The sequence below is a fragment of the Typopeltis vanoorti genome, chromosome 7 (genome assembly GCF_054136105.1).
Source record: "Typopeltis vanoorti isolate ZY-2024b chromosome 7, IOZ_Tvanoo_1.0, whole genome shotgun sequence".
NCBI lineage: Eukaryota > Metazoa > Arthropoda > Arachnida > Uropygi > Thelyphonidae > Typopeltis > Typopeltis vanoorti.
In genome coordinates, this window is record NC_143555.1 from 41,438,781 (window position 1) to 41,465,776 (window position 26,996).

The following is a 26,996-nucleotide window of genomic DNA, read 5'->3' on the forward strand; positions in this document are numbered from 1 at the left end:
ACCAAGAGTTGCATATAAAATGGGACTCAGCTTATAGCTCATATAAATGGTACTTTGCTCTCTCTCTCTCTCTCTCTCTCTCTCTCTCTCTCTCTCTCTCTTCTCTCGCTCGTTCTTCTATTTCTTCCTTTAACATCATTAAGTGAAATGTGATTAAGTCTGAGATTTTTTATCCTTTTTTTATTTTTTAATTTCTTCGCAAAAAGGGAGATGCTCCAGCAGTGGCCAAATTGCCACTCGAAGAATCCCCCGCTTCGAGATTGGTGGTGTATTTTTTAAAATTGGACCGGTGCTTTGGTGTCCTTCCCAAAATAGAACCAAAAAAAAAAAATAATAAATAATTATTCTAATCCGTTCTTGTTAAGCACCTTATCTGAGAACTTCAGTTAATTGCTAAATGACTCAAATGCTGTTTGTCTGAGTAATGGGGAAGCAAGACAGAGCAAGCAAACTTAAGAATGATGTTGCTCTGTTTGTTGTGTGATTTCTTAAATCCCACAACATGAGATAAGAATAAGCCCTACATGTTGTGCAGTTAATTTCTTAGCAGGTACTTTGCTCTCTGAAATATCCTGCAAGGCAATAAAACTGTCATCATATAGTAAATGACAGGTGACGAAACTTTTAGGTTAGAACTTTGTAAGGAAGTTGGTTTTGTTTCAGTAAATAGCTTAATGAGGAAATTCTGGTGCAGAAACTAGGAAAACAGTTAAAAAGTAGCGACTAAGGAATCTGATGAGAACAATGTGGAATACGCATCAGGAACAGAAGCACTTTAAAATCCATAAAATGCATGAATACCATCGTTGCATGTGCATCACACTGAGAGTTTTTTGTTTGCAATTCAACACCATGGCAACAGCACTAGTTGGTTATCGATTTCTAAAACTCGTGGAAGGTGTAAAAGAGATATCAATTTATGTTCCCGCACAGCACGCACGCACGCACGCACGCACGCACACACACACACACACACACACACACACACACACACACACACACACACACACACACACACACACACACACACACTTTAAAAAATTTTTTAGTATATTTAAAATATAATATAATTCTACTCAGACTCTTGATAATTCTCAATTTGCAGTCAGACAACGTGAAATCGAAAACCTGAAAATTAAACCAAACATTACATTTTAGTATTATTCTTAAATTATACATTATTGTATTATGTGTTACAGCATTATATATTTACTTGTTAAAGACGACAGAAAGATAATTAATGTACGCTTATCAATAAAATATGAATATGAAATATGAATGAAAGCAATAAGCTATCATTAATATCTCGCTAACTTACCAACATGCTTCGTTAAAATCAGTTGTTTTTCGATATTTCATATACACATACTCACTTCGTTTCTTTCATCAGTACACGCTAATTTGATATACAAAAGTCCTGTTACATTTACGTTGACGTAATGTGGGATTGTAAGCATCCTAGAGGGAACTTTCCAAATTTTGTAAACGGTCTTTTTCCTTGCTTCTTCTTTAATACTGATATGTCCCCCTATACTTATATCGCTATTTAACGTGATATAAACTTCTCATTTACCTGCGTGACTTGGTGGAAATTCTGCAACTGGCTAACATCATTAGGCTGGTATATTCTGAGCTAGAAGAAGAAAGTGCTCATTAAACAACTAGCTAATTCCTTACTTCCTTAATTATATAACATTATGTTTTCCTGACTACGTGCATTTTAAGTGTACTTTCGCATTGCCGAAGTCTAAAATCTGTTCAATTCCTTGTTATCAAATTTGTAATATTTGAAACAATAAAACACAACTGCATAAATCTAAGATGTTACAATTATAATTGAAATTAATCTTCCATTTTTTTTATCCATGAAATAAACACTGTTAATGAAAGCAATATCGAGTTCGTACCTTGATAAAATACTAGCAATTCATTAATTTGACTTTTGTAAAGTTTCCCAGTTGCTTAGTCGTTTATTAACAGCATACGGAACTTCGATCTTTTTTGGAAAGTTAAAGCTGAAAAAAATAATTAAAAAATTATTTCTTAAAATATTTTAAATGCTTCACTAAGATTTGAGCTGTAAGAGGTTATTCCTTCAAAAAGACGTATTAATATGTGCATCGGCTGTTATTTGATTTATTTAAACTTAAATAAATTAATTTAAAACATTCCAACCAAGTATCATTGATTAATATCGTCATATATATTCAAAATATTTACAAATATACAGCCCAGATTAAGAGCAGAAGCCTAGGCCCTAGGTAACAATTTTTATATAAATATACATAAATAATAATGATAACAAAGCTGCATTTTGTAAATTATATGCGTTTTTATAATGCTATATGTATAGTAGGTAAAAACTTCTTTACAATAATTAATTTTTTACAATAAGTGATATCCTTTTTAATAATGTTGGTTCTAGATGAGGTATAATGCAATTGCATTAGACCTCATGTAGAGCAGTTTAAATGAATTGAGTTTATGGTGAGCCACCTGGTGTTTAGATTGACGTCGTGTTGAATGTTTGCTTCTGCGGTGCTTATGTCGATGTGGCAGATCTTGCCTTTGGGAGACTGGGTGATTGATAGCCTGCACATAGATATGAAAGAGAAAATAAGATAGAACAGCTTCCTGTAGAGCTCTAAAGGTTATAACTTCGGGCTACGGGATGATCCAATGCGCATTCTTCGCTTCCTATTTTAAATTACGAGTACACAGGTTCACCTATTCCAATATGTGTTAACTTTGCTAGAAGTGTTTCATGCTGTAGTGTATCAAATGCTCTAGACAGGTCAATAAAGACCACCGTAACATTATTAACTATAGCAGTGTTGATATGAAATACTCTGGAAATCGTACTTTGGAATGTTTTAGGAATGATATCAAATTAGTGGGAAAAGCTGCAGAAGAAGAAGAAGATCAAATGTTTTGTATGTGTAGCAAGTTTTTAAGAACGATCCTTTCCATAAATTGGTTGAGAACTGTTAGTGTGGTTATGACTCTAAAATCAAAATGCTGTTTGAAATATTTTCCCTTTTTTTTTGTAATAGGCGTAATTTTTGAGTTCTTTAATGTGTCGGGTATATGTCCAGTTTCAAAAATATTATTCATTAATAATCGTATGATCGGACCTGGGCTAACTGCGTATTGCTTAATGTGTTTGGGCCTTATGTCTCTGAGTCCTTGTCCTTTTGTTTGGATTGATTTGTTTGACTGCAGAGGACAGTTCTGCTTCTCTTATTGTTGGAAACTGCAATGTCTGATTTGGTTGTGATCAAGTAGGCGATGACGTTTTGTGGAAGGAGAGGAGGGCATATTTTTCTGCAGTTCATGGATGGAGCCTGCAGAGTACTGATTGAGGACATTTTTTTCTGCAATTCAAGGATGGAACCTACAGAGTACTGATGGACTGATGGAGCCTACCGAGTACTGATTCACGAAAGCGACCAAAACTTTCGCTTTGGTCACTTTCTTGAAGCCATTTTTGTAGGTTCGGGAGTACATACAATCCAGCATCTCACGATGCCAGGCTTGTTTCATATTCTTTTGTGCAGAAACCAATCCGTCTCTATAGCAGTTTCTTTTAGTGTTATCCAAGGTTTTTTACTGTGTGTACATACTTTATACCAAAACATTAAAGTCACAGTAGAGAAAATATATGAGAAAGCCATAAATAAAAGCAAAATGCACAGAGTCTCGTAATGCCACTTGTTTACAATCAGTTTTTATTTTATTTCATATCATTTCTTGATTAATTCCTTCCTCATTCATTATTTTTTCGTACTTCTTTTCAGATTCAGAACATTGCAAGGATTGTAGACTATTATGCTGATTTAGGCCCGTGAAATAATAATCTGTAACATTACATATTATGGGTTGCTATTTGTTAGTGCTCGTATGTGTTTATATAGTCTATGCAGGACGTTGTGATATTATTTCCAACTATTTCTTCCCTATATATGCAATTATGCTGGTATCAGACTATAGCAGGCCTAAATATTTTGCAGTATTGTTGTGATCTGTATCTTCAATATTCATCTGTCGGCTGCGAACAGTTCTAGGCATGAGAGCCAACTATCTAATTCTTGTAGAAATTTCGGAGCATTTAATAATAGCTGCTGTCGACGAACTCCATGTATTATTTGGATGTAAATGTTTTTAGTATCTTTAAATTTACCATTAATTTGTTTCACTATTAATTTTTGTTTTGTGAATATAAGTATTCCACCACCTCGCCTTGTTTGTTGGCAGTGTGTATGTTGTTGGAAGTTTGGAATTTTCATCAGTAGAAGCGGATACTTCAGTTAGGACTGATATGCCAACAACGCCAATGTCATATTTCATATAAGCTTGTAGCACAAGCCAATATGTTCGTATACTTCTGATATTACCGTGTAGAATAGAACCCCTTCACTCTGTCAGTGCATTGCTATCTTTCGTGAAGGAGTTAAGCTTGCTTGATAGCCCATGTTCCTTTTGGTTAAAAGTAGTCATGCTCTCTTTTGCTGTTGTTAAAAGTACTTCGCTTTCATTGCGGTAGCTTGTTTATGTCGTTGAAGCTCTTGATTTGTATTGCCTTTGAGTTTTGTGACATTCTGATGTATATTTTTGCATCTCTGATCTATAAAAATTGATAGTTTTTGCTTTTCTAACTTGGTACTATAGCTGTTGGTAGAATGATGCTAAATACTCGGACAAGATGACTGGAGGGTTACATTGATGGATATATTTAGATCTATAGTGATTGGCCTCAGATAGCTGGCACTTATGACACTGTTTCTTGTTGTCTTACTTATTAGACGAACTATAACAGGAGCGGGTCGTGGTAAGCCTTTTTTGTTGTTGTTCATTTTGGGTAGTCGATTTAAGGATTGGATGTCAATTAGCTGCAAAGGTTCGCCAATAGTGTGACCTAACTTTACATCTATGATAAGATCTTCCATGAGCTGTTGTTTGTTTAATTTTTTAACGATTAATAAATTTTATATAAATTTTAATAGTAATTTTAAAGAGCTAAGTTTTGGCGTAGTGCACGGACCTCTTTTTTTAGATTATATTGTGTTGTTTCTCAATTATTACGTTGACACTCTTTTTTAATATCTCTTACAATTCGCAAGTCTTCTTCCACTGATAGATTATTATACTTGTCAAAGTCCACATATCTGTTATTTTATTTATTATTTTTTTTGTGATTTGTTCGTTCTGCTTAGGATTTTGCCAAACATAATTAGGCAGTATTTTTATATGTTCTAGTCCAGTTTCGAGTGATAAATTTTAATTAATTTAAAGTAGAAGGCTCAATTATATTTCTTGTTCTTTTTAAATAATAATAATGATGATAAAATCCTAGAAGTAACTAAATTTTAATTTCAAAGTAAAGAAACTATCTTTCATTTCAAAGAATATCCAGGTATACTTTTTTTTATCAATATTCTTGCCAAAATAAATTTTATCAAAATTAAGCTATTTAATCTTTTTATTAGCTTTTAGAAAGGATTGGTTAAGCTGGAGGAGAGCCATTTTTCAGTAAGCTCAGATATCCCCATATATTTACCTTAGTGATATTAAGTCCTAACACTAAAGATTTTGTTATTTCACTTACTGCATTTCTGTACTAAACATTCGTGAATGTTTAGTACAGAAATGTTTATGTTTAGTACATAAACATTTCTGTTTGAATGTTTGTTTAAAGTGAATGTTTAGTACAAATATAATGGTTTCGGTTGTACGTCATTTTGTGTTGGAGAAAAGTCTAAGAATGCTAATATGGAGATTAGCATTCTTTTTACCAGTGACAGCTGCAAACACTATATCATTTCTATTGTATACCAAGTAATGAAACCGTCACAAAATAATTAGCAAATAATACTTCTTTTAAACAAGAAGAGATGCATCAGATACACATCATTTCTTTACAATAGTTTGCGGTTTTAGTATGTAACAAATTAGACTTTTCATTGTTGCAAGGCGCGTGAATAATGTTTAATATGTACTGGGAAGAATACGAAGCAACTGTTATTTCAAATATAAAACTAAATACTTAGATCTCATATATGAAAATTACTGAATTTTCATATTATGTTAAATGTTTTTATGGGAATTATTGCAATTTGCATTCGGCATCATATTTTGTTCTGTTTTTTGTTTGTTTGTTTTTCGTAATGGTGCCAATGTCCAACAGTTAGACGTGCATAATTTTATGAATAGTTTGATTTATTAAGACTACTTTACATATAAAATAAATTCGATAGCTAAGTAGTTCACTTTATAAATTATTTCGTAAATTCCATATTAAAAATATTTCCGAATTAAAATAAAAAAAGACAGATTTATAGGACTCTTAATAGATGTTTCTTTATTTTATTTTTGATGTCATATATACGAATGAAAGACAGCAGTTTTACAACTGTTATTAGATTCATATTTTGATTTTGTCGAAAAAGATGTGAATACGCGTTTGTTTCAGAATATTATTTTGCCTATTTGAACCTTAAAGCTAATCATTCTCAAGTGATTTCGTGTCCCAATTGCACAACGTATATCTTGATAGTGTCTCTCACCCGAAAAAATAGACCAGTTAATCCAGAGATGGCCCTGAGGGGCTGAAGGTCTTTTTAATATAGTGTAATGTATATGCAATTGCAGCTGTGGATGCAGTTAATGTTTTACTGTGTCAGTTGAGCAGTCAAGTGTCAATAGAAGGAAATTTCTATTAAACTGCAGTAGGTGTTTTCGTAATGTTTAAACCCATAGGATTCGGCTGTCTTTTAACTGATGCTAGACTAACAGAATCTCATGCGAATTACTTTTGACACTTCAGAAATTTCGTACTGTAAATATCAACTGATGTTTACACTATGAAACTGATATATATATATATATTTTTTAATTTCTTTCTTTTTTTTTTCTTTTTATTTTACACCTTTCATTTTGCAAAGTAATTTAATATATTTACCAGCAAGTTGACTGGCTCGATTCTTGCATTATCATAAACTCTTTGAATATGCTTATGGTTAAAATGCACCACATATTCCATACCCTACAAATTAAATAAAATATTTTTTTTAATGATAAGATTATTCCTTCCGAAGAAATTTTCAATATTCGTACGAATTATGATTGAGCTCTCAATGAGCAATAATGAATCTTCTACGAACAATTAGTCGAGTCGGTTAATAGTATAAAGTTTCCATAAATAAATTTAATGTCAATGATGTATTTAAAGCGTAAGGAAGCAGAGAAGTACTTTTGGTGGATGATAAAAAAAAGGAAAAAAACAGAAATTAAAGATGCGGAATGTTTCACTTTATACGATTTCCCAACTTTGTTGGGAACAGGAAACCATGTAATATTTTAATAACCATAAATGGGTTATTAAAATAGAATGTATTAATATAAAACCATACGACTTTATGACGGCACATAAAGTATAAAGGAGGCTGGAAATATGTCATTTTATGTATGAAATAATTGATTATCAATGCAGTAAGGCCAGAAAAGGTACAGTTAAATAAACGTAAAATTAAACTAAAACTGAGATGATGCAAAGTGTAAATTCTTAATATATAATTTAATTTCCAACCAGTGTCATAATTTTAAGTGGTTCTATTGAAATAAAATTTCAGATGGGCAGACTACTTTTCTAATACTGAATTTCAGTTAAATTCGTCCAGCTCAAACTGAAGACTATTATATATGTGTACGAAAAGTGGCAAAAATAATTTAATAAGTCGACACACATTTTGCTAAATGCATCTAAGACGTCGATCAGCATCCGATAATTAAATAGTCTGATATATTTATGATTTTCCGAAATGGAGTGATCTGATTGTTGTTTGAAGTGTTCTCATTAGTCATCGGGAATTGAAGAGGAAGAATGGTGCCAGTCTGCTGAGGGTGTATGAATTAGAGCTGCGTAATTGTAAAAATGTCACACTTTAGCCAATTTGACGTCTTATGATGGAAGTGTCGGACTTGATATCAGCTGTCCATAATTCTCGCGATGAGTTTTTGTTTTGCAGTTTTGTAAAACTGAAGCCACTTCAAACTAAATTAGTTAATCATTAAGCTTATAAATCATTGAATACATTCATATTGGCAAATTTTATTTCCAAAAAGACTGTTAGGCATCAGCCATTTTTTTAAATAAGCAAATTATTTTTTTATCTTTATTCTGTTATTATAAGTTTCATTCATTTATTTCGTATGGTGATTCAACGGCCGTGAGGTGGTGCCGTTCCTACCCTTTTACGGGTAGGTACGGCACCACCTCAATCCTCCCTATTTTTATCCGGGCTCGGGACCAGCATAGCTGAAAATTCAGACCTATGGCTGGAGGGATTGTCTTAAGTATTCCTGACTGTATCCCTGTGTGTTCACGGGGCCGGTTTGTCTGCTTGCGTGATGAAAAACCCCAGATAAACTGGGGAAACAACCTGCTGTCCACGCCTAAGACCGGTTAACTTGGCTATAGCTGAGGAAATCCTTAAACTCCTCACGTCGTCGACGGGAATCGAACCTAGGACTCTCCTTCCCCAGGCATATGGTTGCGAAGCGCATAGCCACTAGGCTAACCGCGCGAACATTGTAAGCTATTTCTGTAATAATAAAAAATATTATAATAGCTTTTTATGATATATAAATCCCATCTCCGAGTTATAAAGTCACATATGGAGAGTGATATTTCCGAAGACATTTTATTCTAGTAAAAAATAAAATATATAAATAAATTTTATACAAATTTTAGCCGGATCTTTTAGACATTTAGTAGTTAGTCAATCGCCACCTTTAGCCAATCAGAGTAACTGGCCCAAACTGATAATAACTTTAAACAGTGATAGTACCGCCATCGGTGATCCATAGGGCAACATATACGAGACATCTGACATAGTGCAGGTCCTACAACCGTTCTTTTTTTCTCTTCATAATGAATAACAAATAACTGCTGCTTTTAAGAGATCGCATTGTTCCTTCCATACTGTAAAAATTTAAGATAGGACAGAATGATGATGAAGTGTTTCTCTTTGACTACTTTGGTAAATTACTTCTGAACACACACACACACACACACACACACACACACACACACACACACACACACACACACACACACACACACACACACACACACACACACACACACACACACACACACACACACACACACACACACACACACACACACACACACACACACACACACACACACACACACACACACACACACACACACACACACACACACACACACATACTATAGCACTTAAAGGACTTATTTGGGCAATGGAATGGTGACAATAGCAGAGTTCTCCAAAAACAGCACATTTTCTTATTTTTGTAAGGAAATACGTCAATCTTTCCTGCATTGCAAAAATTACACTTTGCAGAAGTGTTTTAATAATTTTATAAATTTATACTTTTTTTTTCCAAAACGCATGGATAGGATTTGTGCATTATAAAATCAACCTGCCCCTTCCTCCAGAAGATTCCTGCAATAAACGAAAACATCGCTTCTCCAAAGCAAAGCATGTCTCATCCAATGTAGGTAGTAACAAAGCTAGGTCTCAGCAAATAAACGAATAGTTTCGACAACCGGAAGGTTATAAATGTTATAGATTGGGCGTAAAAAGAAACAAATTGATGCGACCAACTGAATCTTTATTTTATTTCATTTACTTTCAAAATACAGACTATCACAGTAGTTTGATTACCACTGATATCCCAAGAATACAATTCCTTTTATGCACATCCAAACCTTAAATTATCTTCACTAAAGAACATTTTTATAGAATAAATTGCATAGTATAAGAAGGCTAATGACATTTAGTGATGATTTAAAATATCTCATAAGGACAAATATATTGTCATTACTGTAACTGAATGAGCAGTGCTATAATTCCTAATAAATACCCAGAATTTCTAATCATCCTGTATACATATTCTAAAAGCATTATGATAGCTTTTGAAAAAGTGTATACAAATTTCTGTACGAAAATTGTCTGAAATTACTCATCGAAAATGACAAGGTCAGTCTATTGAAGTAAGCACGATAAAAACTGCATACAATTTATGAGTGAATTTGCAAATTTCTAATTCTTCAAGTGAATGAAGATTATGCTTCAGATTGCGCGGATCCTTTGGAGAATAACTGCAGGTGAAGAATAATAACACTTAATATGGGAGGCTGAAGGGGTATTCATGATGTCCTTCGATTCTGAAAAAAAAAAAAGAAATTCTGAATATTAACTAATCTTATACATGTATTTGAAAATAATTAACTCACAATTCACAGTAAGTAGAAGTGGAAAATTTGTGAATGCGTGAATGCCTGTTCGCACACGAAATCAGTTTCCGACCGTTGTATCAAGCTGAAAGACTCCATAAATAATTCTAATACGGAAATAGTTCTAGTTCTTCATCTTTTAAGGTCATCATCAGTCATGACCATCATATATATCGGCCATTATTAAAGAAATTATTTGAAAATTTGAAACATGCACATATCTACATCATCATTGGGTAATCATATGTCATATACATCATCAAAAGTTTTTCCACTTATGACTGACATGATGATGATGATCTATGATGAACTTATGATAATGATCCGACCTTTTTTTTTAAAAAAAAAAAACCGAGTCGACATCATCACAGGTTTCTCTAAATATGCAGTGATTTTTGTTAATCAGCTTCACAAAAATAGCTTTCAGCAATATATTAAACTTCGACAAGTAAATAAGCTGACATTGAAAATATAATAGCTGGTTTATTCATATTAAACCGTGGATTGTAGACATGGTAAAACTGGTAATATAGATAATTAAACATTATCTCTATTATTAAAACTGAACTAAAATATTCCGCTCAGCGCTCTGTGTTCTGAAAGGGATTATTGTAATAGTAGGACACCACGCGCGCCCACACATACATATTTGTTTTAAATATTTCAGTATATTTAAATACAATTCTTACCCTTTCAAAAATTTCATATCGATAAAACGTAAATTCTTGTCTAAACTGTTGATGGTGCTCATTTCGCTATCAGTCAAAGTAAAATCGAAGACCTGTATAAATAAACGAAAGCAGAATTTTTTCAGAGATACTCTTAAATATAATCTGGCGATAAGTTAGTTATTGTATTTTATTATGTATTATAACAAAATATTATCATTCAATTTGAAATATTTCAAATCCTTGCAGTGTCTGTAGATAGCGGACTCTCTCTCTCTCTCTCTCTCTCTGCTGCTGCTCTAGACCATTGAAAATTTTCAGATTATGTGGTTATTCGAAAATGAAGACCGATTACAGAAAAAAAAATCTACACGTATTGAACAAAACAATACAACAGTATGACATGATGATCTCGATAAATTAAACGAAATCAATAGCATTTCACGGTAAACAAATTAAAGAGTGCAAACTAGTCATCCACAACAAAGTAATAGAACAAATGAAAAAATTTAAATATCTAGGAAATTACATAAGCCTCAATGGAGAAATCGACATTGCATATAAAAAGCAAAAATTCCTAGCAGTCATTGAAACTTTGAACGGACACTTCAGTAAACAGATGTCCAGAACAACCCAAATAAAACGATATAAAATAATAGCCAAACCAATTCTGAAATATGGCAGTGAAACATGGACTTGGAGAGAACGAGATGAAAGACAAGGGGAAGCTGCAGAAATAAATTCCTAAGACCACTAGCAGGCTATAAAAGAATAGACAAGATAAGCAACGAAGAAATAAAAAAGCAGCTAGCCATAATTAACATAACAAATACTGCCTGGAAATATAAACCAAAGGGAGGACACCGATCAAGAAGAAGACCCAGGAGGAGATGGTCAGAAGACTTTTTAAACCCTTGAAAACGTTACAGGCAAACAATTGCCTAATGAAGGAGTGACCAGCTTCTTCATCAGGGTACTGGCCATCTCAAATTCTGTAAGGATATTAAATACAGAAGAAGGCGCCGATCTAAGATGGCTGGCCTTTCAACAATTTAAAATAGGATTAAAAGATAACTGAAGGGGAGTGACCTTTAAGAAGGGAGCCAGGGAATTTGAAGGGTGTTTCAATCTCGCCCTAGAACAGGAAACGAGAATAAGGGAAATGACCCAAACCTCTCTTTGAGAGCTGCATTAGACAATGAGTCCAGCAGTACACCTAACCCCCATCCTTGTAGACCATGAACAGCAAATCACTTATAGGGAAAAGGTACCCGCCTTGCTCTATTTGAAAGGAAGGGAATCTATAGTGGAAAAGGGTCATAGAATGCAGACTGTTTCCTTGGCACAAGTAGGAAAACGACTACCATTGTCCCTAGTGGAAGGTTATATAGAAGGGGTTCCCTGCAAGTTTCTCCTTGACACAGGAGCCCATATATCTGTCATACCCATGCAACTAGTGAAAGCATTCCGGAACACTACTCCTGATGCCTTTACAAGTTTGTGCAATCCTACAAGGATCATGGGGATAGCAAGAGTCGAACTCTCATCTGTACTGAAGGCAAAGGTGGCGATCCATATACCATGCTTCCGGTAAACACCACACATGATATGTTTGTTCTTCCCGAATTAGCAGACACTGGTGACCAGGTCATACTGGGCCTTGAATTTTTGGAAAAAAACAAATTCGCGTGTGACTTTGGCAGCAGGACTCTGTCATTATGTGGAATGAGATACAAACTCGACTGCAGAGAAAGGGGTACCAGTGAACGGAACGAAGCCATGGAAGTTGGAATAAGAGATTGTGAGGAAAATACCAACCAGTGGAGGAGGAAACTGATCCAAGAGGCCACTAAACAAGTTAGGTCGGGCACAGAAAAGAGACAAATTGAGGAGTTTTTTGAGACCCTGTTTCACCGCTTCCCTCGTGTGTTTACTGAAAAGATCAGTTCACTCTCCTGCACCAGTAAGGTGCAGCACTCAGTTCAGGTCACATCTGACGTGCCTATACATGTAAAACAATACCAGACGCCTCTGAAGCACACGGATGAGCTCAAGAAATTGCTATCAGAATATGAAAGGGCAGGCATTATTGAGAGATCAAATTCAAGATGGAATAGTCCATTCATTCTGTAGAAAAGCCAAGTGGTGGCTCAAGATTTGTCCTAGATTTGAGAGAAATAAATAAAGTCACTAAGCCTATGGACTTCCCCATGTGCAGGATAGAGGCCCTACTGATAGGCCTGGGAGGAGCCAAAATTTTTTCTAAACTAGATCTAAACTCTGGGTACTTCCAAATCCCCTTGAGGAAGGAGGACAGAAAGTACTTTGCCTTTACCACAAGGTGGCAAAAGTACCAGATGTGCGACTCCCTCAGGGAGCCAGAAACTCTGCAATGAGTTTCCAGTGCTTGATGAATTCGGTCCTATCTGATTTGTTGGGGGAAGGGGTAATCTGCTTCCAGGACGATCTTCTGGTATACTCATCCTGCATAGGGGAGCACTGTAGGCTGGTGTCAAAGATCATAGATAGATTAGACAAGGCCCAATTCTCCCTAAAATATTCAAAATGCCAGTTTTTCCTTAGGGAAGTGGAATATTTCGGCCATGTAGTGAGTAAGAATGGGGTAAATCCCACTGAGGCCAATGTAACTGCCATATTGAACGCTAAGGTTTCCACCACCATCAGGCAGGTTAGGAGATATCTGGGTATGGTAAATTTCTATCGGAAATTCATACCTGAGTGCTCGAGTCTAATGCAACCAATTATTAAACTTACAAAGAAGGGAGGGAAGTTTGAGTGTGTGTTGGGGGGGGGAAAGCAATGGGTATACCGCCTCCTAAATTTAGCCCTAACTCAATCACCAGTATTAACCTATCCCAAGTTAGGTCAGGTGTTCTATCTTTTGTCAGATGCCTCTAAGGACACTATTGCCTCGGTCGTTGAGCAGGAGGAGGGAGAGGGATTTAGGCCCATAGCCTTCATCAGCCGCAAGCTATCCTCTTCTGAGATTGACTATTCGGTGATTGAGAAGGAGGCGCTTGCTATCATTTTCTCCCTGAGGAAACTCAAACACAGGTTACTGGGCCAACAAATCATCTTGCACTCTGACCACAAACCTCTGTCCTTCATATCATCAATGAAGGACAGGAATCAGAGGATCATCCGGCGGGCGTTAGAAATTAAAGCGTTTGACCTAGAAGTAAAATATATCCCAGGTCCACCACCGTAGTAGCAGACTACTTATCAAGGTCTCTAGACTCCACTTGCAGAGAGGGTGCTAGTCAGGAAGAAGAGTCCTTCCCATTAAGTATGATAAAGGAAGTGAGCAAGAAGCGAAGTACGTCCCTTGAAAACCAGATCTGGGACAAGCTCCGCATCGTAGAGGAGCAGAAGAGAGACCCTATATGGGGAAAGTTATATGAGAAGATCCTTAGAGGGGAGGAGTCACTAGATACCAGGTCTTTTCATCACACCCTGCACCTCGATCAAGATGGGCTCTTACTTTCCAGGCAGGATCTTACAGGAAGGTGGAGGGACAAGATTGTGGTACCAGAACTCATGATCCCCTGGGTCCTCTACACCTTCCATGACTCCGGCTTGGTAGGCCATCAAGGAGTGCAGAGAACATGGAACCGTATCAGGAGCAGATACATCTGGAAAGGAATGAGGGGTGACATTGAAGCATATGTGTCTTCCTGTCACCTGTGCCAAAAGAAGTCAGGTGTTCTGGGTAAAGCCCCACTTCAATCGACACCGACACCTTGTCGCCCATTCCAAGCTGTAGCCATGGACATTGTGGGATCCCTCCCAGTCACCAAGAAAGGAAATAAATTCATATTGGTGATTGTGGATGTGTTTTCCCGATATCCAGATGCTGTAGCCATCAAAGACCAGACAGCTCAGACAGTGGCCAATAAATTTTTTAAACTAATAATCTCCCGGTATGGAACTCCCCAAACAATCCTCTCTGATCAGGGCTCTAACTTCAAGGCAGAAGTAATGTTGCAGCTGTGTAAGCTGTTAAAGATAAAGAAACTGTTCACCACACCGTACCATCCTCAGGGAAATGGGATGTGTGAGTGCCTGAACAGAACCTTGAAACTTACTTTATCCAAACTGGTCGATGAACATATATCAAATTGGGATACTTTCCTAGATCACACCCTATTTGCATGCAGAATCGCCCTGCATACTGCCATAAAAGAAGCTCCTGCTGTATCCTTTATGGATTTGAGCCAGCTTTTCCCTGTGACGTCAGGAATACCCACGTGGACTCTGGATTTCCTGATATTGACATCTACCTGAAGGATCTGGTGAATAACAACAGGATAGCTTATGACATAGTAGCCAGGTCAAGCAAGGCATGTTCCAAAAGAGCCAGAGATTATGCCAATAAAATAAGGAGTTACAAGGATCTAAACCCAGGCAACCTAGTCCTAATGGAACATGGCTCTGTAAATAAGAAAGGAGGTAAATTTGGAAGGAGTGCCATTGGGCCATTCGTGATCCAAGAGAAATTATCCCCGGTGACATTTAAGATCAAGGAAACCTCCGACAGAGCAAGAACCTGGATAGTGCACTCTGACAGACTCAAGTTATATAAGACTCGATCAGAGAGACGGGTCTGTCAAGGAGACTCCATAGAGAGTGTTTATGGAAAGAAGGGAGGATTCCTCCAGAAGGGTCAAGAATCAAATGAGAAATCCAAAGCAAGAGGGAGAGGTAAGAATGATCTAGAAGAGGGTGAGAAAGGTCTAGTTGAAGGTGACCACCCCAATGGGTACTACAGACATAAAGAATACCTGAACGAGAGAACCTCATCCAAAATTAGAGAAGAACATTGTAACAATGAGAGTGAAGGTGAAGTATCAAGACAAAGTAAATACAACCTCAGACCCCAGCATAACGGTAAAGTGGAACACAGATCTAGAGTATACCCCTTGAGTGAGCAAGATTTTGAAAAAAGGAACCCGAAAAATGGGAACCCACTCATGAGCAAGCCTTGGCCAACTATACGAAGGTTAGAGGAGGATGAAGACAGAAGAGATAAAGGGAAAATGGCAAGAAAACTAAGTCTCCATTGTGATAAAGAAATTGGCAGAACTAGATGCCTCCAATTCACAAGACAATTTTTTGACAAACTGAACACCTCTAAAAGGTTGAAAGGGGATGGAGTGAGTGAAATCATATTAGTACTAAGTAAGAATGCATATTAGTAGACTAAGTAAGAATGCATATTATTAGACTAAGTAAGAATGCATATTATTAGACTAAGTAAGAATGCATATTATTAGACTAAGTAAGAATGCAAACTATCACAGGGGCACACGTTATTTCAAGAGTAAGAGAGACCCACAACATGAAGATATGAGATGCCATTAAAAGAGAGACCGGCCCTTTTTTAAAACAGTAAGGAGGAACACTTGAGAGGAAGAAAATTTTTGGAAAAAATTTTATTGGAAGGGGAGGCCTATGTTAGATTGTGATAGGGTGGAATTTTATGAACTCCTATCTTATCACAATCTAACATGCATTTCCAAACAAAAAAAAGGGAAATAAATACAGTAAATTGCCTCTAAGTGTAAAATAAGTAATATGTATATGTAAATGAAGTGTGTTCTGTTATGAAAAGGTTAAATAAGTATATATTTTGTGCCATTCGCGAATGAAGTTAAATTAATATTGAAAATGTAAAACATTACCAGAACTTTATAAATTAACATGTATAAAAGAATTATGGAATGTAAGCAGAAATTCAAGTTGGGGGGAGTCAAGTCCAAAGGTTACGGAGACGTACGCGAGGGAGCGGCTCACCCCAAGCAAACAATGTGACGTCAGCGTACGTGCGATAGCGGGGGAGAGATATGGACGCTATGACGTAGTAGCACGTGTGAGTTGGCTGGACATCGAAAAGGGCGAAAATCGCCGAGAAGGAAAGAGGGAAATATAAGGGTCATGCGACCCTGAAACAAGGCTTTTTGTTCCTGAATCTCCTGTGTGTTCCCCTCTCGTGGTGGCGAAGGGTGCCATTTCCCCCCCGTACCTTAGAGATTCCGATTAAGGCAGTCGAGGTTCTCGGCGGCTGTATTCCCCGCGAAAAGAAGCAAGTCCGGCTGTTCATGGAAGGCGAGTTTCCTGTGAACCTATGATGCCATAAAGAACCATAAAGGAAGATAAGTAGACTTTGTTTGTGTTTCACAGAATATGAATGAAAGATATGTGCCATGTTAATATGTTATGGAATAGGAACATTAATGATATAGGATAAGATTGTATTGCTATCAGTTTAGAGGGATATTGAATTTAATCTTAATATCTGTCGTTGTGTTTAACTTCGCCTTTATATTGAATGAAGTTTAGGATATTTTAGAGTAAAGAATTGGCATAATATAAAGAGATTGTGAAAGATATGAATGTTATCTTGTGTAGTCTGACAGAACTACAGAGTTTTAGATTGATTGTGATAATAGTACATGACTAATGCATTAGTGAAGGTTAATATAATTCTTACTTTAGGAAGCTACTGTATAATATTTTATAAGTGTAATAGTAGTGTTTGATTATTATATACCTTGTCTGGAACTCCCTTAAGATGGGATTTTAATTTATGTTATTATGTGTATCAACTTTTGAGTATAATAAACCTTGCTTTTGATTCTAACAAAGACTTTCTGTGATTTCTGGTATCCGATGCAGCGCTTATAAAATATTAATGCGAACCTAAGCGAGATATTAAAAGGGTATATTTTGGCCACCTGCAGAGCTGATAGGTATCATTAAGTACTGTCCTGAGATTACCTCTTGGTTGTTAATATTGATAATCTAATAGCGCTAAGTGGTGCAGTGAAACAAATAAATTTCTTGGCATTTTACGAGGGGTAAATCTCGGATACTCTGGTACTGCCTCGATCTCGAGGAAATTCCATTGTCCCTCAGGGGTAACACATGTTACCCGATAGAGTGTATTATGGAGCTATAACACAAAGGTTGAAAATAGTTATAATACGGAAGAAAGCGACACAACACCCCTCAACAAAACCTACGGCCCACAGTTTGGGAAGCGCTGCTCTAGACCATTGAACATTTCCAAGTCAATTGGTTATCCTCTTTAAATAATCACTATGTTAGAACAAAAAATGCCTATCGACAAAGACTTGATCTGACTGCAGCCACAAGTTTCAATTCTAGAAGCTTACATGTGTTATCAATTTATGCATTTCTTCAATGATTTATGTTCTCTAGACACACGCGCGAGCGAGATAGATAATTTTGTGTGTGTGTGTGTGTGATTGATCTGACTGCAGCCACACGTTTCAATTCTAGAAGCTTACATGTGTTATCAATTTATGCATTTCTTCAATGATTTATGTTCTCTAGATTTCCACACACGCGCGAGCGAGATAGATAATTTTGTGTGTGTGTGTGTGAGAGAGAGAGAGAGAGAGAAATTATTTTGGTATATAAACCATGTATTTTGGACTAACCAAAGTGAACGTCAGTAAATCGCTGCATATTTAGCAATGCATTAACCTTTAACACATTTATTCTAATTTAGCAATAAATTGTCCTGAGTTTATCTGATATATAAATATTCATATCCCTTACACATTGAAAGTTATATCTCTCCAAAAAAAAAAAAAAAAAAACGGAAGAAAGAAAGAAAGAAAAAGTACCACACATATATCATGCTAAGAGTTAACTGCATCAGAAGTTAATCCAATAAAAACTACACTTCTCTTTTGATAAATACACTTCACTTCATGCTTTATAATTCATTTTTCAATGAATTGTTCATAAAAGCCTGTTGTACATTTGGAGCCGTGGATGTCATAGTAGATGAGTGTCATGAAAGGTTATTTTTGTCATACAAATATCAGCAAACGTAAATATTTTGTCATGCTGCGTAGAGTTAAAATTTTCCATATAAAGTGTTTGATGTGCAAATTTTAGAAGTGTATTTCTATAAATTTATAGAAAACTTCCACGAAACAACAATAGACAATTTCGATTCATTCAATAACATATTGATTTATTGAGGGAGCGAGAGAGAGAGAGAGAGAGAGCAAATTTAAAATAGCTTTAAATGATTAAAGACTATCAGAGTGAGATCCATTACCTGGAAATTGGCCTTAATCCTTCCTGGATTAGTACTTTTAGGAATAGCAATTATCCCCCTCTGGATGAACCATCTTAGAATAATCTAGAATTAAAAACATGCATAACTGGTGATGTTTCATTTCTTAGTAGTATAATAATTTACCAAATCTTTATCTTTTCTTTTTAATTTCATGTTCGACACAATATTATGTTCTACAAATCTTAGTCCTCATACGTATTTAGTGAAAAAACAACAAAAAATAATAATTGGGATAGTACATCACTTTCTAAAGATATAAAAATATCCGAACAATAATTTTCATTAACATGAAAATTACTGTTCGGTTATTCATGTTTCATATTTGTTTCATGAAATATTCAGTTGGAAATATTATACTTTGGTGAGATATTAAACTATGCTGTACACTATCTAGAATATACCAAAAATTAAAATCGTATTCCAATGGTCTGCTTCTCTGCGAAATGGGATGGGAGATACTCGACTTATACAGTATATTTAAGAATATCTTCAAAACCTTTTAGCATTCCCTAAGACCTAATGATTTTCTGCGTAAATAACATGGACTCCTTGAGTTCGGTGTGTTCTTTAAGCAGATAAAATTGTTGCGATTAGACACTAGGTCCAGCTAAGTATATAAAATGAAAGTTGAGCATTTTAAATCAAAGTTTTCTGTTTTCTTTTAAATGTTTATCATTTCAAACAGTTCATTAAACGAGTTCCAATTGTGTTTTTTTTTTAAATTTAAAAGAACGATTGAAATTATTCACTTTCATATAATTTGAAAAACTTACTTGTGCTGGAGATTTTTTGTATTTCTTACACATAGGTTGTAAAGCTGGTTCTTCCAAAGGATTACTTTTGTTTCTGAAAAACAATAAATTCTTCATGTTTACTCGAATATTTCTAGAAATTAAAGAAATTATATCCGGATTCACATCGACATTTTTCAGAAATGGTTGAAATGAATCTTTAGTGATTTCCTAGGAAGTTAAAAGTAATCAGAATAAATATTTAGACAATTTTTCAAAACAGAAGATTAACGTGTAGCTTTTGTTAAGTCAATAAGGACATTTTAATAAACAATCGCACCTAATCATGTTTATTTAATATCGTCCATTACTTTTCTTCAAAATATATATTAGGCGAAAAAAAAAAGAAAAACATTTCTATTACTGGTGGATCACTTAGTGGTTGAACATTAACAAAATGTTGAAATTATTTTTTTTTTTTAATTTCAAAATATATATTTATTTTCTTTCATTAAGTATAGTTAAATAATTACAACGAATGCCTACGTGGCCTCATGATAATAATGACGTACACCATGCTAGGTATGAAGAAAATCGAACCTACAAGGGTAACGTATCCCTTTTAGAAATGATTCTATTTCTTGCTGGAACTTTTCCAATCCTCAATTTTCAGTTCATCATTACGGCAATCACGTGTCTTACTCCTGGAAGAAACTGGAAATTATAATCCTGTTACTAACATAACGAATCCAGACAACAGATACCAGGTAGATAAGGGATCGCGTGCCCCTTCCTAACTCTTTCAGAGGTTACAATAGACTACCTGGCGATTTCCAAAGAAACCTAAAAGAGTACTGCATTTTTTCTCCCCTTTGTAAATGGAAACTGCTCCAAAAACAACTCGATTTGGTAATTGCAATATTTCCATTAGACCTTTGAGCAATGTAAGTATTTTCACTGTAACTCTTCCAAAACTATGGAATGAAATTTTTACTGGATCTTTTTAATAAATGTCAAAAATGTTTACCTGTTTGCAGTAATCAAGACCTGTTTTCTACGAAGCCAGAATAGTAAAAGTGTGGACGTAAAACTTGTGTGGACGTAAAAGTGTGGACGTAACTATTTTAAAAAATCACTCACCAGAATAAAATAATTTAGTTACCGATTTAAAACATTTTACAAAGTTATTTTTAATGGCATACTACACTACTCCCATGTACACAATGAATACCAGGGTTGCCCAAACTGTGTTCCGCGGAAGGTGAATAAGTGTTCTGCGGGAAGTTCCTGGAATTTGTCATTTTAGTTTTCTAAGCATTTTTTATGAATAAATATTTTATAGTGGAAATATTCTGAGGAGAATAATATTCGAGAATATGTCGAAAAGCTCAGACCCAGAACGCCTAATAACATTTATGTATCGTTAATTTTCTCACATCGAAACCTTTCAACATTTGGGAAAGAGAATACCGCTGTTTATGATCTGATCATAAAAATTGCCTGCAAGCGGATTATAACAATCGGCGGCGTATAATATTTTTCGTACAAGCGAAGTTTTTAAGCAGCAATGCACAGGCCGACCCTGATGATTAGAGAAGCAGTAAAATTTGCAGAAGAGGCAATAAAGCCATACCGTCGGTCTTATGAAAAAAAAAAAGAACCAAAATGCCCGCCAAACTACGTTAGCTCAATTCTTTGTTAAGAAGGAATAATAATATTTATATTCTAAATATGTTTTATAGTCTTTCAGCTTCATGATTTTACTTTAACTAGGCCCTGAGACATACCTTAATTCTTTTATAAAAAAATTAAGGTTCAAAAAAGAAATTTGAGGAACGAATTATATTTTTTCCCATAGGTTATTATATTCGATTAATGCGCCTGTTTTAAAGAACGCATTAGGCGCACTAATCGAGGGATTGCTGTATATATATGTATTTTGTCATACTCACACAAGCACACGTACACCTATACATGTGGATATTTATATAAATAATATCATTATGAACATTTATATATAAAATTTATTAATCAAAACCAATACATTTGTATACATATATGATTACTCCTAATATCTGTATAGCAAGAAAATTATTATATCTTAAATACAAAAAATATGAAAAATTAATCTTTCGGGCTTTTGCTTTGGCAAAGTTTTGAATTTATTCATCTATATTGATTGTATATGCAATTTCATGTTCTATAGATATTATTGCTAGACCACTGAGTCGTTCCTGAGCCATCGTAGAGCGAGTGTAAGTTTTTGTAAGTTTTAATTTCGAGAAACTCCTTTCTGAACTTGCTACCGATACTGGCAATGTCGAAAAAAATCTCAGAGCAATAAACACATTTGCAACACTATTTTCGAAATTATTTTTACATATATATGACGGGACATCTAATGAGGAAGTATTTTCTGGAATTCGCCTTGCTATTATTTGTGATTCACTACATAAATCTGTTCCGTCAATATCTCTAGAATTATCATGTGTTAAATAATTTTCCAATATCAAACATTTTTTAATCAGTTCTGCTGAAGTAATTTTTTGAATTTCATATATATTTAAAAGAAAACCAAACTTTTCGTTAATTGTAGACATGTCTAGAATTTTTCATCAACATATGTAATTGCAGTATCAATAATTGAAAATTAAAAATCTACCTTACATTTTTGTTTAAAATCTTTTATGAATTCATCCTCTGCTTCGTACACAAATTGGTCTGTTTTGTTTTCTAAGTCTAACTGTTTCTTGACCTCAGCGATTTTTTCCAGATCTGTTAACATCTTTTCAAATTCATCCTCATTTCGGATTTTCATTAAGAAATTATTTGTATCATTAATACAATTTATGGCACCATTTATATCAAGGCTTGCATTCTGAAGTTGTTTACTTGTAAAGTTTATTTCAAAAAGTATATTATACCACATTACTAAGGATGCGATACATTTGAACTTCCTTAAAGTTTTAAGAAGATTACTTGCGTCTAATTTCATGGTATTTCCACTTAATCAACAAACTATCATCTTGAGATATTTCTTTCAGTGCTTCGCAAACATCGGACAAATTATATCTTAGGGAACTTTAATGAGTCAATTCGACTCTCCCATCGTGTATCACAGACTGGTTTGAGTACAAAATTACTTATGTGTCTTTTGAGGTATTCCCATCGACGAGTCGAACCGGAAAACAATACATATAGACGATGTACAGAGTCAAAAAATGCTGTGGCATCTAAAGTATTAGCAGTGCAATTCCCTACTAAATTTAATGCATCTGAACTACAGGGTACATACATTGCTCTCGAGTTAATATTTGAAATTCATCGCTGCACACCTTTTACATCACCTTTCATATTACTGGCGTTATCGTATCCTTGACCTCGTAAATCTTGTATTGGTAATGAAAATTTGTCTAGAGTTCCTAGTATTTCATTTGATAAAAATTCTCCAGTGGTATTTTATTATTTCTATAAATCCCCAAAAGTGTTCTTTTATGGAAACCGTACTATTACTAGTGTCTACGAATCGAAGTACTATGTTCATTTGTTCCGTGTGACCAATGTCGGACGTACAGTGAATAATTATGGAAAAATATTTTGCAGCAACAACAGATTCTAAAATTTTCTTTTTTATCGCATTGGCGAAGATGTTTATTATTTCATTTTGAATATCTTTTCCAAGATAATGCACATATGTATGTTTATCTTTTATTCTTCGAAGATGTTCATTCATTATTGGATCAAACTTGGCTAGAAATTCGACAAATTTCAATCAAATGTCCGTTTCCATCGAAACCAATGTCTCATTTGTTCCTCGAAATGACAAATTTTGAATAGCTAACGTCTGAACTAAAGCAAAGAGTCGTTCTAATACTTGCACCCAATGTTTCTCCTCTTTTCTAATAACTAGCAAGTTCTTTTCATCAATGGTTTTCTTTTCTTTTATTCGAATTTCTAATTCTTTCAATTGATGGTAATTTTCAACGTGTCTTTGACTTTTTTCATGCGCAGCTAAAATAGAAGAAGCATTTTTCCAGTCCCTCAATCCAGAATCAGCAAGGTTAATCCGCCAATTATCAAATAATAAACAGCAGAAGCAAAATGCAGAATCCGTGGATTTTACATTTTGCACAATAACCACAAACGCTGCATTGTCTCGCCGTTAAATAGTCTTCGAGTATAATGAGTCATTGAAAATCATCTATTATTGTTATCTTTCGGAAAATCAAAATGAATCTGTTCAGGTCCATGTTCAACTAATAGTTGACGTAATTGATTGATATTGGAAAATTTCACAGGACACCAAGTTGCTGGATCATTATAATTTAAATTTGTAAAATCAAATCCTTTTATGATTGGATCTGTAGAACAACCAGCTTCAGAATCAACAATACTCATGATCTACAGATTTCACCTTCGATGTTTTAATCCAATTTTTGGTATATGCAGAATTCTCCTCCAATTCATTAATCGAAACTATAGACGAATTATCCAACGAATAATCTTGAAGATTGTCTCGCCGTTAAATAGTCTTCGAGTATAATGAGTCATTGAAAATCATCTATTATTGTTATCTTTCGGAAATATGAATTAAAACCTTAATAGCGTAAAATGAAAAGCAGACTCGTGATTCCGACGTTAGAATGTTGTTCGTATTCAATTTTCAAGTCACTACAAAACAATCATTAAATATTGTAAAATGATATTATTATCACTGACAGTAGTGTTCTTGTATGCGATTACGATCTCATCGGCAAAGATATTTTAAAAATGCACCTTCTTGTTTTTTCAAACTTTCTCCTTTTCCGCTTTACGTTTGCGATATTGAAAACCGGATTTTTTTATCCATTTTCAAAATCCAGTAACAGAAATATTTATAAATAAAAATAAACATAATTATAAAAAAATGGACTTTAAACTATTTAGTAATTCACAAATAAATTTTTATACATTTACTTAATGAAGCATTTATCAATTATATCTACCTTAAGTTATATAGTTATAACTTATCTATCATACATTTATAATCTAATAATTCAACAATATCGTTTTCTATGAACATAATTGACAAATTTCTCAAATGCATCTGACTTAACGAATTGTGTAAATATTTTTAAAGCGTTTAAGTACAGAAAATGGGTGTTCACCGCTAGCATTACAAACAGGCAGTGTCCAGGGCTGCATTTATACTTTTGGAGACCCAAGGCGCAACATCATTATGAGGCCTCAAAAATAAGCACTTGTTTTAGTTTATTGAAAATAAAAGTCAACATTTCCATGATAACTAATTTTAATAACACAATACAACACTGGTATACATATATTTGCATTTTAAAAAAAGTATAAAAATAAATCAGTTCAAATTTAAATTTAAAAAAATCAATAACTAAAAGTGTTTTTTTTTTCCTGGCTTTGGTTTTAGCAAATATATCTATAATGTCATCATAATTAATCGAGTCCGTTATATTTGATTCAATGCATAATAACGACAGGTCATTTGTTTTATTTTGGTGCAAGTTTCCTCTTAAATAATTGTATAAGGATAAAAGTTTCTTTTTTTAAAGAAAAGAAAAGAATTTAAATGCAATCAAATTAAGCTTGCTAATCAAGGTAAAAATGGGAACTTCATCAACTGTAAAGTTCAGATATTCTCACTAAAAATAAAAATTTTGAATTTTCGGTAATAAAAATTGTAGCAAAAATCATTATATTTATGGAATTACAACATGGATCTAAATATAAATATAAAACGTTTCAGTTTGCAGTAACATGTACAGTACGCCATGACTGTCAAACTACACTTCTTATCCATGTTCTTTCAGCATGTGGACAAAATATTATCCAGGTTTGCTGGACGTGCATATACGTCCAGCAAAGAAATGGTACGCTTACATACATGAATTTTATGGAATACTGGAGTTCCTGTTAGTTTTACATAGTTTTATATGTAGCAAAATCTGGCTCCCCAAAGTCTTGACGCCCATAGGCGATTGCCTAGGTTTGACTAATGATAAAACCGGCCCTGGCCATGATAATTAAATCTTTCTCCTGTCTAACAATGCAAATTTGCACTTACTTAAGGTATGAGATAATACTACGTTAAGTTATGAATTAAAACCTTAATAGCGTAAAATGAAAAGCAGACTCGTGATTCCGACGTTAGAATGTTGTTCGTATTCAATTTTCAAGTCACTACAAAACAATCATTAAATATTGTAAAATGATATTATTATCATTGACAGTAGTGCAAGAAATGACTAATATCTACTAGACATACTTGATAATTGAGCTTCCTGGAGAACCAAAAGGAGAATATGCAGTGAACGTTATTCCAAGATTCTTGCAAAAATCGAACAGTTTGCCTTGTTGGAAATATATGTGGCATTCCACCTAAAAAAAGAAAAATGAAGATAAATTAGAATTTTCTCCCTGATAATACTGCGTTATTCTCTGTAAATATGCTCTTATTTCAATAAGTTTGTAATTCCCCTAAATCCTAAATCTATGTTTGTCCCGTGCATTTGTTTGCTCCGTACATCGTGTAGTTGTTCATTGGCAGTGAAATAATACTCACGCTATCAATACGATTTAGAGTGCTGCGTAAAACGTTATTTATGTGCTAAATTTACTATAATGGTACTACTGTAATCATCGATATTATTAACCAAGGAAATCAACAAAAATTGTATTTGTTCATTAAAATTAATCATTACTATCATTTCTTAAATTATTAAAAATGAGTGGGTGTAAAGATGATAAAACAAAATTGATACGAAAAAAACATTTCGCACGACATTAAAATGCAGGTGCTGAGGCCATTAGAAAAAGGTGAACGTAAAGTTGACATTGCAGCCACTTTAAATTTATCTACTTCTACTATACCAACGATTTTAAAAAAACAAGGACAAAATTACGTGTTCAGCAACCACAACGCCTTTTGCTACAAAGGTAACCCGATCCAGGAGCGATGTTTTAGAGGAAATGGAGAAACGTCTTTCTATTTGGATTGCTGATGAAACTGGACGCAATATTCCATTAAGTCAGGCAATAATAATGGAGAAGGCCAGAAGTATTTTAATCATATTCAGAAACAAAGAGAAACTACGAGCGAAATCTTTGCAGCTAGCAGAGGTTGGTTCGATAGATTTGAAAAAAAAGAAGCAACCTCCACAACA

The 26,996-nt window shown here is 34.4% G+C and overlaps 1 protein-coding gene across 1 annotated transcript in view; it reads right to left on the reverse strand.

The window, feature by feature from the left end:
• Positions 1 to 9,734: 9,734 nt before the first annotated feature.
• The window catches only part of LOC150104617 (1,5-anhydro-D-fructose reductase-like), a 31,408-nt gene continuing 14,146 nt past the window's right edge, over positions 9,735 to 26,996 (reverse strand). The window contains exons 6-10 of the mRNA XM_090395813.1: positions 26,099 to 26,211; positions 19,864 to 19,936; positions 19,070 to 19,153; positions 10,975 to 11,066; positions 9,735 to 10,216 (exon numbers count right to left, since the gene is read on the reverse strand). Of these exons, the coding sequence (XP_090251939.1) occupies positions 10,174 to 10,216; positions 10,975 to 11,066; positions 19,070 to 19,153; positions 19,864 to 19,936; positions 26,099 to 26,211 (405 nt within the window). The 3' untranslated portion in view covers positions 9,735 to 10,173. The remainder of the gene's footprint in view (positions 10,217 to 10,974; positions 11,067 to 19,069; positions 19,154 to 19,863; positions 19,937 to 26,098; positions 26,212 to 26,996) is intronic.